The sequence below is a fragment of the Helianthus annuus genome, chromosome 1 (assembly GCF_002127325.2).
Source record: "Helianthus annuus cultivar XRQ/B chromosome 1, HanXRQr2.0-SUNRISE, whole genome shotgun sequence".
NCBI classification, from domain to species: Eukaryota; Viridiplantae; Streptophyta; class Magnoliopsida; order Asterales; family Asteraceae; genus Helianthus; species Helianthus annuus.
In genome coordinates, this window is record NC_035433.2 from 53347624 (window position 1) to 53361844 (window position 14221).

Genomic DNA, 14221 nt, shown 5'->3' on the forward strand with positions numbered 1-14221 from the left:
TGGGACCAAGTGCAGGCCGATCGGATGGCTGTTCGATCGGATAGCAATCCGATCGGATGGCAAATCGATCGGACGGCAATCCGTCCCAACGGCCTGTCGTCTTTGACACTTGATTGTTTTGATAGTTTGCAGTTTTAATCGAGACGGTGTGATATCGTGCTTAAACAACGGAAACCCCATCCTGACCCAAGTGACTCGATCGAACAGGAATCACCATAGTCCGACCAATTAACCTGTTCAAGACGGTGGTTCATGTTTAACCCGAAATCGGTAGTCTCTTTGGTAGAAACCAGATCCTGAACCGACACATCACTAAGAAAGAGTAGAAGATCAGAACGAGCTCCGATTCTATCGGTTTTGAGTGCATTGAGTGTAAAAGAGTTGAAAGAAAGTTGGAAAACCATCTTTCAATCCTTTTCACCATGAATATGTGTAGATCTATGCGGAAACATTGTTTAATCTTGTGGAAATCCTTCAGATCTGAGTTGTTCTTGGTGGAATGAGGTCAAAGCTTGAAGTTCATAAGAACTCCATGATGACATCATCCTAGAATACTTCAAATCCATTGATTTCACGGTTAAAAGTTAAGATTCAAAAGAGAAAATGGTGAAGAAGTGCGTGTAGATCATAGAAGTACAAGATTTAGGTTGAAAACTTACAAGAATCGCGAGAAATCGAGAGAAAGAAGAGCTTGAGTGCGGCTGGTCGAGTAGAGAGCTGTCACATCACAAATGATGTGACAAGATGGTATTTATAGGGTTTCCAAAAGAGGAAAGTGTTCAAGGATCGGATGGGTCACCAATCGGATGGCGGCTCGATCGGGTGACAATCCGATCGGATGGCCACTCGATCGGGTGGCCACTCGATCCTGGTGCCCGGTGTGTTGAGTATTGTCGTTTCGATTCGCATGTTGAGTGTTGCGATGCGTTTCGAGCGAGGTTGCGGTGCACTAGCATTCAACAATAAATAACCTATCCATCGCTCGCTATATCTAACATACAATCATCATAATTAACTGGCGTTTAGCGTTTGCGATTCAATTGCGATTGCGTTTCGATTAATCACCACCACATAAATATAAATAAACATGCAAAAGTAACACATAAATAGCACACACCCGTAAAACAATATCCAGAACGCATAGTTCGAAGTTGCGAATGCGATTGCGATGCGATAAGCGATAAAGCGACAAAACATGCGATAAATAGCGATTAAACCTCGATTATTAACAAGTACTCCACATAATACAACTAATGCGATAAAATAAATAGATTATCTACAAGTCAAAGAAGTCAAAACAGGAGTTGAGCAAGGAGTGACAGATCGCAATTAGCAATCTTTTCTTCCTTTGACTTCAATCTTGACTTTGACTTTCGAAACACGGGGTGTTACAAATGCAATGGACTAAAAACACAAAAGAAAGTGTTCTTATAAAGCGCAATGGACTAATAAAACAAAAGAAAGTGTTCTTTATAAAACACAATGGACTAAAACACACACAAGAAATTGTTCTTTCTAAAACGCAATTACCTAAAAACACAAAAGAAAGTGTTTTCTCTAAAACGTAATGGACAAAAAACACAAAAGAAAATGTGCTTTCTAAAACGCAATGGAGTAAAAACACAAAAGAAAATGTCTTTTCTAAAACGCAATGGACTAACAACACAAAAGAAAAATGTTCTTTCTAAAACGCAATGGGCAAAAAGCACAAAAGAAAGTGTTTTTTTTTTTTTATAAAACATAATGGACAAAAACAAACACAAAAGAAAGTGTTATTTCTAAAACTTAATGGACTAAAACACAAAAATGTGTTTTTTTTTTCTAAAACGCAATGGAGTAAAAACACAAAATAAAAGTGTTTTTTTTTTCTAAAACATAATGGACTAAAAACACAAAAAGGTGTTTTTTTTTTCTAAAACGCAATTCGAAAACTCAGATCATAAAAAGCAATGATTGAAAAAATTCTTTAGATTTTTTACATAGATCAAAGCCGATTTCTTTAACGACTAACGAAATTTGAATACTAGAAATACTGATCAACGATCGGATCGATAGAATCGAGTGATTCGCTTCAAAATCATGAGAAAAAAAAGAGAAATTGTATAAAATTAAATTTGATTTCTTTAAAAAAATTTAAAACATGTTGATTAGGTGTTTTAATCATTGATTGATGAAGACTAGTGTAGTGATTATAATGAACAAAAATGTTGAAGATGATGAGTTTTGAAAATAATGAGTTTTGAAGATGCAGAGGAAAAGAAGGGGAGAAGATAAGATGAGATTGACTAAAATGTCTCTCCCTATGTTTTTTTGTTATTTGTCACATATCCTCATATTATTGCTTCCTACATTTCCTATACAAACCAAATTTTCTATTTGATACTCTCACTTTATGTATAGTTTGATTTTACTCCTAGGGTCTTCATTTTAACAAGTTTATTGTAAGGACTTCATTTTTAATAAGTACGTTTTTGTTAATTCATTTACATATTTTAACAAGTTTATTTTAAGGACTTCATTTTTAATAAGTAACTATTTGTTAATTCTGTTAAACTAGATTTACCATCCGTCGCGATGCAACGAGGATCGGTTATATATATACCGCAGTAGATGAAAGCTTAATGTTTGTTACATTAATTTCTTGTATTTCATTCACATCATGCCACACTTAGGGTCGTCACAAATTGTTAAACCTCTAAATGTAAATGTGTTTCATTCACATCACGCCACTTATATATTTGAATTGAAATTAACATAAATGAACAAACATAAATGAATGAACATAAACAAATGTAAATGAACGAACATAAACGAAGGTTTACGAGCATAAATAAATGAATAAAATGTGTGTTCATATTCGTTCATTTATTTAGAACATAATTTTTTGTTCATATTCATTTGTTTATTAAATAAACAAACTTTCTACCAAATAAATTCATGAACCGTTAATAAACGTTAAGTCTGTTTACACTCTAATTGCGTATGTAACAATGACATGGCCTCTTTTTGGGTGTATTTGGCATTAAGCTTTTAGGAGCTTCTAGCTTTAAGTTTTTAAGAAAAAACTCCTACTCAATAAAAAGTCTTGTTTGGTTGAAGGAGCTTGAAGCTTTTAGGTTAGAAACTTGAAACTTTTGGTTGAACACTCCTACTAGTAGCGTTTAGAAGGAGCTACAAGCTTTTAGGGAAAAATATTTATTTTAACCTCTAAAGATAATTAACTTTTTAATACACAAACTTTTTAAATTTTTAGTTATGTTCATTTTGGTCATTTTATACATTTTATTAAAAGTTCCAGCAACTCTGCCAAACATCAAATATATCTAAAAAGCTACAGTTACTAGCTACCGTTCCAGCTATCGACTACCAGTTTCCAGTCAGCAACTACTTTTGCTAAACATATCCTTAGACCATGTGTAGTGGGGCGTGATTTTTAAAAAAAATTGAAAAATAACGCTCTAAAACGCCCCCACTACCACTACATGGGGCGTTTTATTGCAAAAATTTTGAAAAAAAAGGGATTCAGCGTTTTCTTCAAAACGCCCATACTACAACAAACTTTTGCATGTGATTTTTGATGGGCCAATGGAAAGGGGACAAGTGGGCTGACACACTTAACTTTTGCATGTGATTTTTGATTTCTTTTTTTTTTTTTTTTTTTTATGATTGAATGGGTATTATGGGGCATTATACCCACTACACCACTTTTGCTATAATGCCCCCTTGCTGACTAGGACGTCACGTGTCGTATAATGCCCCATGATGGGGGCATTATAAGGTTCTTCCACTACACATGGTCTTAATAGAGTCATTCGGTGCTGACTTTGTTATCAAGTTGTATGTAATTTTTTATTTTTTTTGGCAGACTTACGAGTAACGGTTTTCAAACGAAAACTCACGCGTTTTAATCTGTATACCTTGAACCAAACGCATACATACATACCTCTTAAACTCTAGAACCTTCTTCTCCGACGACCACCACCGAAAAAACCCTAACAATGGCCGACGCAGCGGCCCTCGAAGATCCGCTATCCTCCCTACCAATTCCACCTCTCAGTCCCTTCATATTCTCCGACGACCTCACCTTCCCCGAGGATATCCTCTCGTTCGACCTCGATGACCTCGGTATCACCTTCGACGATCAACATCAACATCATCCTTCAGATGCCGAACAATTATTCAATTCAACCGTTAATCAATCGAATCCGTTTGATCTGTCATCTTCTGATCCTCATTTCTTCGATTTTGTGCCTGATCACGAAACCGTTGCTGCGAATTCAGGTAATTTATTAGGCTTTCAATTCAACCTTTAATCAATCTAAACTGTTTGATTAGTCGTTTTCTGATACTGAATTCTTTGATTTTGTGCCTGATCACGAAACCGTTGCTGCGAATTCAGGTAATTTATTAGGCTTTCAATTCAACCTTTAATCAATCTAAACTGTTTGATTAGTCGTTTTCTGATACTGAATTCTTTGATTTTGTGTCTGATCATGTAACCGCTGGTGAAAATCAGGTAATATGTTAGGAAATCATGAGTCGGATGTTGTGAAATCAGGTAATTTGTTAGGAAATCAAGGATTTGATGTTGCGGACTCAGGTAATCTGTCAGGAAATCAAGGATACGATGCTGCGAAATCAGGCAATTCGTCAGGAAGTCAGGAGTTTGACGTTGCGGAATCAGGTAATTTGTTAGGAAATCACGGATTGGATATTTCTAGATTTGTTAACATTCAGTCACCCGATGATTGCGGTATAGGTTTTGTTGAGGAAATTATGAATCCGGTGAGGATTTCGGAGAATTCACCTTCGGAAATGAGGAATGAGGATCCTGTTTCGTCTCAGGGCTCTGGAACTTGTGGTTTTGCTGAATCGGAAGCTGCTGTGATTTGTACATCATCGGATTCAGGAAATTCGGTTGTGAATAATGTGAAGCGAGAAGCGAGAAGTAATTTCATCTTGAAGAGGAAGAACGAGAGTTTAGATGTGAGTTCGGAGTGTAGAACAGTTAAGCAGCAACGGTCAAACGAAGGTTCTACAACAACCGAAAATTTAAACGAAGTTAATGAAGAGGATGACAAGAAGAAAGCGAGGTTGATTAGGAACCGAGAGAGCGCACAGCTTTCGAGACAGAGAAAGAAACAGTATGTTGAGGAGTTAGAGGATAAAGTGAGAGCAATGCATGCAACGATACAGGATTTGAATGCTAGAATTAGTTACATTGCAGCAGAGAATGCAACGTTGAAGCAACAAATGGTTACTAGTGGTGGTGGTGTGTGTTCACATCCTGTAATGTACCCACCACACCCTGCAATGGCGCCAATGGGATATCCATGGATGCCATATCCACCTTATCCTGTCAAATCACACGGTTCTGAAGTTCCATTACTCCCAATTCCACGGTTGAAGACTCAACAGCCTGCATCTTCGCGGAAAACGAAAACAGATGTTAAGAAAACTGAAGGTACATCTAAGACCAAAACAAAAACCAAAAAAGTAGCTAGTATTAGCTTTCTTGGATTGTTGCTATTTATTGTGCTTTTTGGTGGGTTGGTTCCTATTATGAATGTGAAATTTGGTGGAGTAAAAGTAAATGATGGTGGTTATCTTGTTAAGCCTCTTAATGATTATAAGTCTTACAATCAACACCATGGGAGGGTGTTGACGGGTGATGAACATGTCAATGGAACTAATCATAACGCTAGTGAGCCTCTTGTCGCATCTCTTTATGTACCGAGGAATGATAAGCTTGTAAAAATCGATGGTAATTTGATAATATCTTCGGTTCTAGCAAGTGAGAAAGCTATGGCATCTAGGGAAGAACAAGAAACAACTCTAGATTTGGTCCCTGCAATCCCCATTCCGACGGTAAAAAGGAATGATGGAAGACAGCCTTATACGTATAGGACTGCAAGTGATCATCAAAGAGCTCTTCCATCAAATGAGGAGAATTTGCAGCCAAAACATGCTGATGGTAAACCGCAACAATGGTTTCGCGAAGGTCTTTCTGGTAAATGTTATTCATTGTTGCATCTTTATCACAGTTTAATAACACATAACATTGTGATTGTTTATGGTTTTCTTTTTAAGGGTACTAATCTAAAACTGTCTGTGTTACATAGGACTGATGTTGAGTTCAGGCATGTGCACTGAAGTATTTCAGTTTGATGCATCTGTGGCTGGAGCTTCAGGAGCCATAGTCCCCGCCACGTCACTAGTCAACATCACTGCCACCCCAAACCGCCACAATACAACCTCCATCACCACCGTGAAGAACAGAAGAATCCTCCATGGTCTTCCAATACCCCTTTCGGATTCCACCACCAACATCACCAAAGAACAAGTAGCGGGTCATGACTCAAAGCACGAGGACCACCTAAAAAACAAGTCAGTTTCATCAATGGTGGTTTCCGTGCTGGTTGACCCTAGGGAGGCCGGAGATGGCAGTGATCTTGACGGCATGATGGGTGGTGGTGGTGGTGGTAAAGGTACTTCATTTTCAAGAATATTTGTGGTGGTTCTATTAGATAGTGTGAAGTATGTTACCTACTCTTGCATGCTTCCTTTAAAAGGAGCTAGTCATCTAGTAGCAGCTTAATAAAGTTAATTTTGTAGATATTATATAGTAGTCATATAGGAAGAATTCATTCATTGTACTTTTGAATCTAATTTTGTTCTTTGTGGTCTAGATGTAGATATGACATTTGAAACTGTTTATATATATCATCTAATTATCTATCTGGTTTAGTTTTATTTATAGAAAATCCAAAAAGGAACAAGTTTGGCGACGAACATAATCATAAAATTCAGAAAAAAAACCCCCTCAAATTCAAGTACTTTAGTAAACAGATTGTTGTGTGATGACACAAATAGTCAAATTCAGGTTTCTTGTTAAATTTTACCGTTAGCTGCATCAAACATATCCAAGTTTGCAATCCCTGTAGTTGTGTGCAACATACTAAAGTCTTTATTATCTTTAAATAACAACTACAACCTTACCTGGTAAATCCCACAAATACTAAGCTATTGGTAGGGTTTGTGGAGGGTTAGATGTAGGCAAATCTTACCTCTGTCCGTAGGGATAGAGATATTGCGCACCAATAACAAACCAACTCTAATTACACAGTGAATAATTAAGGTTGTAATCTTGTATCCCTTAGTTATAGGAGAACTTATGAGATAATAAAAGAACAAAACCATATATCTTCTAACAGTTGGTATACAAGACTGTTCTCAGTATACTGAATTTTAATGCAGCAATAAGCTGTTTTAAAGGTGTTTGGGATTGCTTGTCGAAACTGCTTATCTAGTTATTTATGTTTGTTTGAGTGACTTGAATAAATTGGTAACCTGCCATTTGTTTTACTTTGTAATTCTTTTTCTTTTTAAATTATCAAATATGTAAGAAAAATAAAAATTTTATTATTGTTAGTATTATTATTTACAATTTTATTTTGCTTTTTTTTTTTTCAAGAAGTTGGTGTCGTGTAATCAGTTTCCTATCATTACATAAAAGTATAAAACAGTAAATGTTTCAAGTCTGGTACATTAGAAATAATGATTTTAGTACGTCATACACGATTACATGATGTGTCAAGTTCAATATGTGTTCAGGGCCGTCTCCGAAAATATGAAAAATAATTTGGGCCCTGTGCGAAATAAAAAATTGGGCCCGACCACCCTGTTAAAATGAATATCGGTACCGATTTTGATAATATGGATATCGGTATCGAGGTTGTTCGGTCAAAACCATACTCTATTTTGAATACAACTATGTTTTCAACAAAATTTACGCCTTCTTCCTATTAATTAGTTATCATATTCTCAAGTATCCTTTTCTTTTAAACTTGTACTCATTTTCAATCCTTTTACAGATAATCGATGTTAATGAAAATATACTAATGATATTTTTATTAGAGTTAGAGTTTAACGTGCTTTATTAGTTTATGATTTTCATTATTATGCCAATTATTCTTCCATGTTTTAACATTAACCAATAAAATAAAATATGAAAGGGCTATGATAGAAATTAAAATGAATGACTTGCAGAACTGGACATGGGCATTAATCTTTCTATACTAATAAACAAAAATCATTTTTGGACACGTGTCATTCACTGGTAATTTCTCATCCTTAGTTTTTTATTTATCTTTTTTATTAAATAATAATAATAATAATAATAATAATAATAATAATAAACATCAATTTAACTAAATCTATTTATCTCTTTTGTTTAATTGATTTCTTTTTTAACTCTAAAGTTTCAATCTTTGGCAATTTAAGTCTAAAGTTTCGATCTTTGGTATTTTAACCCCTTTGATTAATTTGATTTTTCACTTCTAATTCAAAAGTTTTCATCTTTTGCAATTTAACCCCTTTAATTTTTTTACTTTCAATTCAAAGCTTTTCATCTTTTGCAATTTAATCTCAACATTTTTTTTACTTTCAACTTTAGTCTCTTATATACTTTTCATCTTTCATAAGTTCTCCGTTTAACGTGTCATTCTAAATTTCCGACTTAACACGCCGCAACGTGCGTGTGGGGTTCAACGTTTTTCATCTATTTTTTTCCTGTTTGACATGTCCGTCGCAGCGCGTCTATTTTTCCCTGTTTTATAGGTCTGTCGCAACGTGCGAGTCAGAGATCGACTTAGTTATTTTTTTCTCGGTTTTACACACAGGCTCGTGGTCCTGTGAGAAACATTTGCCTTTCATCTAACATGGTATATAACTATTGAATCCCCCGGCGCATTACGGCGGGTGGTAAATCTAGTTGAGAAATAAAGAAAGACATATATAGTAACCAGCAGCCAGCATTAATTAAGAAAGGATTCATTGAATTGTAAAAAGAGAAAAATAACAGAACAAGCAGCCTCGAACTCAGGACTATCACCTTAAAAACAGGGTTATCAACCACTGGTCTGTGAAGCCATATGGTATCATAATTCAATGAAGAATATAAATAATATACATATATAATACAAAAAAAATATAAAAATTTTACGGGCCCTTTTACGTTTTTGGCCCTGAGCCGGCGCCCACCCGGCACTTGCTCATGGCCGGCCCTGTATGTGTTTAATGCATTTAGCCCTTAATTTTAAGGCTCAAACTCATTGTTATTTATTCAAAGACCCAATTCAAAAAATAACGATACAAGCTTATACATAAGAAGAACCATTATCGAGTCCCATATGAAGAAGTATTTGATAGTCCATTGGTGTTAGTTTCACCTGAGCCTGACCATCACTTGAACCCTGCTGACCTGTTGATGCAGCCGGTTGAGTCGTTGGTGCACCCTGATCACTAGGTTCAATATCTGATCCGTCATCCATTTGGTACAAACCCATTTTTATCTCGTTTGTTGCACATAACGTGTGAACTCCATAGTTTGCGCACACAAGACACTCGTAAGACCAATGCTTTGAATCCAACGGCTTTCTACACATTTTGCAAACTTGGTTCTGAACCCCGGTTTCACTGGTATGGTTAAGGACGAGCTCGTGTGGATGAGCTTTATGAGCTACCTATTTGCATAAACATAATTGTTACAAGTCAAACCACTTTTCTAAGCATTGCTAATCATGCTCAAATAACCAAAATGACTGTTGCTATTAAGCCTGATTCGCAATATAAAGACAAACAAAACAGCATAACAAAGACAAGCATACCTTTGGGGGTAGGAAAGCACAATTGACATGTAAATCAACTTCACACAAAGCACAACAATATGAAAACCTCGACCCGTTGGTACCACATGCGTTGCACAAAAAACAGTTTGACGGGTAAGTCGGGTACGGGCTAAGAATGAGATAATGAGATGAATGAGAAGGGTGTTTTATATATCGAGTGGCGTTCCCGCAATGCTCGTGAAGAAAGAAGTTGCACTGCCAACACGCGTAGATGGTTTTATCACAGAATTTGTCACATCCAGAGCAACGCAGTTGTTGCCCCGGCTGCACTTGGTACATGGACAAGTTGTGTTCATGGCTGAAATGCTTGTACTCCATGATTTGCAGATCTCTGTGCTTTGTATAAATGGAAGACATGTATATATATGTATGTATAGATACCAAGTCAAAGTCAACTATGGGCAAGTGGACATTAAGTTATGAAGTCAACTATAAGGATTCCTTTGTGGACTTTCTAGATTAGATGTATAATATGGATGGTGGATATTAGAACCAATCAAGGTTCGGACTTTGGGTCGAACATGATGGATAATGGATTATTTTTGTGGGTATAACCAAAAAATGTTGACTTTGTTGGGGTTGACCTTTTCGGGTATCAGTGAGTTGTTTTCTTAGTTTTGTTATTGAATAAATTTTAGTACATTCTATTGTTAGTATGTTTATTATATGTATTCTCTTTTAAGGGGTTAATGAATATGGGACCTAAATTTGTAAGTGTATATATAACTAGCGGTGGACCCAAAAGTTATTTCCTGAGTGGAAACAAGGGGTTCAACCAAACTTTCAAGTGATGCGATCGGGTTTTTTGCCTATAAGATACACTAAAATACTTTTTTTAAGGCGGCGCTTGCCCGCCCAAGCTTGTACTTGGTCTGCCCTGACCATCGCTACATATTATTCTACGTCTCATTGTGTGAAACCGAACCAAACTTACATTGCTAAAAATGGATAATGCAAATACGGGCGTAGTTTTTTGAGGCCATAGGTCTCTTGGAAGTGAATCAATGATGGTTGGTAAACACCATAACCCGAATAAGCACCTTCATGCAATATGTAAAGAACTAGTTGATGCCCCGCCTGCGTTGCGGGGCGATGGCTGAATAACTCTCAATCAATTAAAAAAAGACTACTATAATTTTGCTGGGAAAAAAAAACAAAAACGATGATAAGATCGTAATTTTGGGTTCAGGGCAAAATTGTAATTTTTCAGGACTAATGAGCCAGTGTTAGGCAGTTCCTTGACACGAAAAAAAGTTAAATCGAGTCAACTAATTAAAACAAAAAACCTTTATAGTTTTGCTAAAAAAACTAAAACGATGGGAAAAACGTAATTTTTAACCGAAGGCGAATCATAATTTTAATTCAGGGATAAAATCGTAAATTAGATGGACAAACGGGGGAGTGCCAGGCAGCTGCCGGCATGACTGTAATTTTACACTGGGGGCAAAATTGTAATTTCACCAGCAAAACAAACAAAAACGATGGACAAAATGTAAATTTAAGTTGAGGGCAAAATCGTAACTTGGCTGCGAGGAAAAAAAAACTAATGGCAAAACTGTAAATTTATACGGGCCAAAATCGTAATTTTGAACCGCGGGCAAAATTGGAATTTTTAGCTTGGAGCGAAAGCGTAAATTTATTTTTAAGTGGGGGTAAAAACGTAATTTTGAACTGATGGCAAATCGTAATTTTAAGGGGGAAAAAATTAATGGCAAAACTGTAAATTGAACGGGGGCAAAATCGTAATTTTGAAACGGGGGCGAAATCGAAATTTTTTGCTGGGAGTAAAAGCGTAAATTTATTTTTAAGTGGGGGCAAACGCATAATTTTGAATTAATGGTAAAATCGTAATTTTAAATCGGGATAAAATCGTAAATTTATTGGGACAATAGAGGAATGTCAGACAGCTACCTGGCACTATTAACTCTGCCGCCCATTTAGCCCAATAGAGGGCCACCACTATTGCCACTAATGTGTTTTGTAGATATTGAATATATTATTGTTAGTATGTATGGATACATACTCTCTCATGGGCTGTATGAATATGGAACTTAAAGCGGTAACCATTCTTAAATTCATTTCAATTACTCTATCAACGATAATTTAAGGGGTCAAACTATAAAGAACTGACAACGTTGAATAACCCTACTGACAAATTTGTGTGTTGAAGGTAATGCACCCATGTAGATTTGCTATAAAAGAAAGTTTTGTAGGTCGAAGGCCCACATCACATATCAGAATTGGGTTATGGCATTCATGATGTATATCGTATTAGGTGGGAAGATAGATGGTTCATGAGGGTTGTGTAACGAGTTCAAACACATATATTTTTGTTTGGCCACGACCAGGGCCGGCCATGAGCAAGTGCCGGGTGGGCGCCGGCTCAGGGCCAAAAACGTAAAAGGGCCCGTAAAATTTTTATATTTTTTTTGTATTATATATGTATATTATTTATATTCTTCATTGAATTATGATACCATATGGCTTCACAGACCAGTGGTTGATAACCCTGTTTTTAAGGTGATAGTCCTGAGTTCGAGGCTGCTTGTTCTGTTATTTTTCTCTTTTTACAATTCAATGAATCCTTTCTTAATTAATGCTGGCTGCTGGTTACTATATATGTCTTTCTTTATTTCTCAACTAGATTTACCACCCGCCGTAATGCGCCGGGGGATTCAATAGTTATATACCATGTTAGATGAAAGGCAAATGTTTCTCACAGGACCACGAGCCTGTGTGTAAAACCGAGAAAAAAATAACTAAGTCGATCTCTGACTCGCACGTTGCGACAGACCTATAAAACAGGGAAAAATAGACGCGCTGCGACGGACATGTCAAACAGGAAAAAAATAGATGAAAAACGTTGAACCCCACACGCACGTTGCGGCGTGTTAAGTCGGAAATTTAGAATGACACGTTAAACGGAGAACTTATGAAAGATGAAAAGTATATAAGAGACTAAAGTTGAAAGTAAAAAAAATGTTGAGATTAAATTGCAAAAGATGAAAAGCTTTGAATTGAAAGTAAAAAAATTAAAGGGGTTAAATTGCAAAAGATGAAAACTTTTGAATTAGAAGTGAAAAATCAAATTAATCAAAGGGGTTAAAATACCAAAGATCGAAACTTTAGACTTAAATTGCCAAAGATTGAAACTTTAGAGTTAAAAAAGAAATCAATTAAACAAAAGAGATAAATAGATTTAGTTAAATTGATGTTTATTATTATTATTATTATTATTATTATTATTTAATAAAAAAGATAAATAAAAAACTAAGGATGAGAAATTACCAGTGAATGACACGTGTCCAAAAATGATTTTTGTTTATTAGTATAGAAAGATTAATGCCTATGTCCAGTTCTGCAAGTCATTCATTTTAATTTCTATCATAGCCCTTTCATATTTTATTTTATTGGTTAATGTTAAAACATGGAAGAATAATTGGCATAATAATGAAAATCATAAGCTAATAAAGCACGTTAAACTCTAACTCTAATAAAAATATCATTAGTATATTTTCATTAACATCGATTATCTGTAAAAGGATTGAAAATGAGTACAAGTTTAAAAGAAAAGGATACTTGAGAATATGATAACTAATTAATAGGAAGAAGGCGTAAATTTTGTTGAAAACATAGTTGTATTCAAAATAGAGTATGGTTTTGACCGAACAACCTCGATACCGATATCCATATTATCAAAATCGGTACCGATATTCATTTTAACAGGGTGGTCGGGCCCAATTTTTTATTTCGCACAGGGCCCAAATTATTTTTCATATTTTCGGAGACGGCCCTGGCCAAGACAAAACATGTATATGTGATTGTGAATACCCTCTATCCGTTTACAATTAGAATTTTATAATAAAACATAGGGTAAATTACATTTTTTCGTCCTTTATATTTGTAGCGAGTTGCAATAGATGACCTTTAACTTTAATAATTACAGTCACAGTCCTTTATTTGCAAAATCTGTTACACCTTAGGTCCTTTAACCCTAACCTGGTTACAACTTTCAGTTAAGTAAGGTTATGTGCAACCCATGTGAGGGCAAAACAGTCATTTAATAATATATATATATATATATATATATATATATATATATATCTTATATATATTCACCAAACCACACTTGTCTCTTCAAACCAGTCTCCATGGGATATCATCACTTTCCTAGCATCCACACGTTCTTCTTCCACTTCAATTCATCTGGTAATTCCGTTAATAATGTCTTCTTCAAATGTATCTATTTCTAGAGTAGAGAATGGCACAAAGACAAAAAATCATACCTCTAAGGGCATGTTTGGCTAAGCTTTTTGAAACAACTTATTGACTTATTGGCTTTTTGAAAAGTTATAAGCTCTAGATGATGTTTGGCAATGAGCTTGTATGTGAGGGGAAAAATGACTTTTCTAAAAAGTCACTCCATACTAACTTTTCCAAAAAGCTAATAAGTCAATAAGTTGTTTCAAAAAGCTTAGCCAAACATGCCCTAAATGTCCAGAAGAAGTGATATCTGGAAACGGGAATCCTTG

At 35.5% G+C, this 14221-nt stretch overlaps 2 protein-coding genes across 3 annotated transcripts; one reads left to right on the plus strand and one right to left on the minus strand.

Moving 5' to 3' along the window:
- Nucleotides 1-3868: 3868 nt before the first annotated feature.
- Nucleotides 3869-6738, plus strand: LOC110928563 (bZIP transcription factor 17). 2 transcript variants are annotated; one of them, XM_022171577.2, is made up of 4 exons: nt 3869-4281; nt 4517-4684; nt 4760-6010; nt 6123-6738. In XM_022171577.2, the coding sequence occupies exons 1-4, from the start codon at nt 3999-4001 to the stop codon at nt 6596-6598; spliced, it is 2178 nt and encodes a 725-aa protein (XP_022027269.1). In that variant the 5' UTR covers nt 3869-3998; the 3' UTR covers nt 6599-6738. The 2 variants fall into 2 exon arrangements, with proteins under 2 accessions (XP_022027269.1, XP_022027268.1); XM_022171576.2 differs by having other exon boundaries at nt 3917-4281; nt 4517-6010.
- Nucleotides 6739-8816: 2078 nt separating this feature from the next.
- Nucleotides 8817-10008, minus strand: LOC110928564. Its single transcript, XM_022171578.2, has 2 exons — nt 9669-10008; nt 8817-9524 (listed from the first exon to the last, which is right to left on the minus strand). Exons 1-2 carry the CDS (start codon nt 10005-10007, stop codon nt 9159-9161), a joined length of 705 nt encoding a protein of 234 aa, XP_022027270.1. The 5' UTR covers nt 10008; the 3' UTR covers nt 8817-9158.
- Between the last annotated feature and the right edge of the window lie 4213 nt (nt 10009-14221).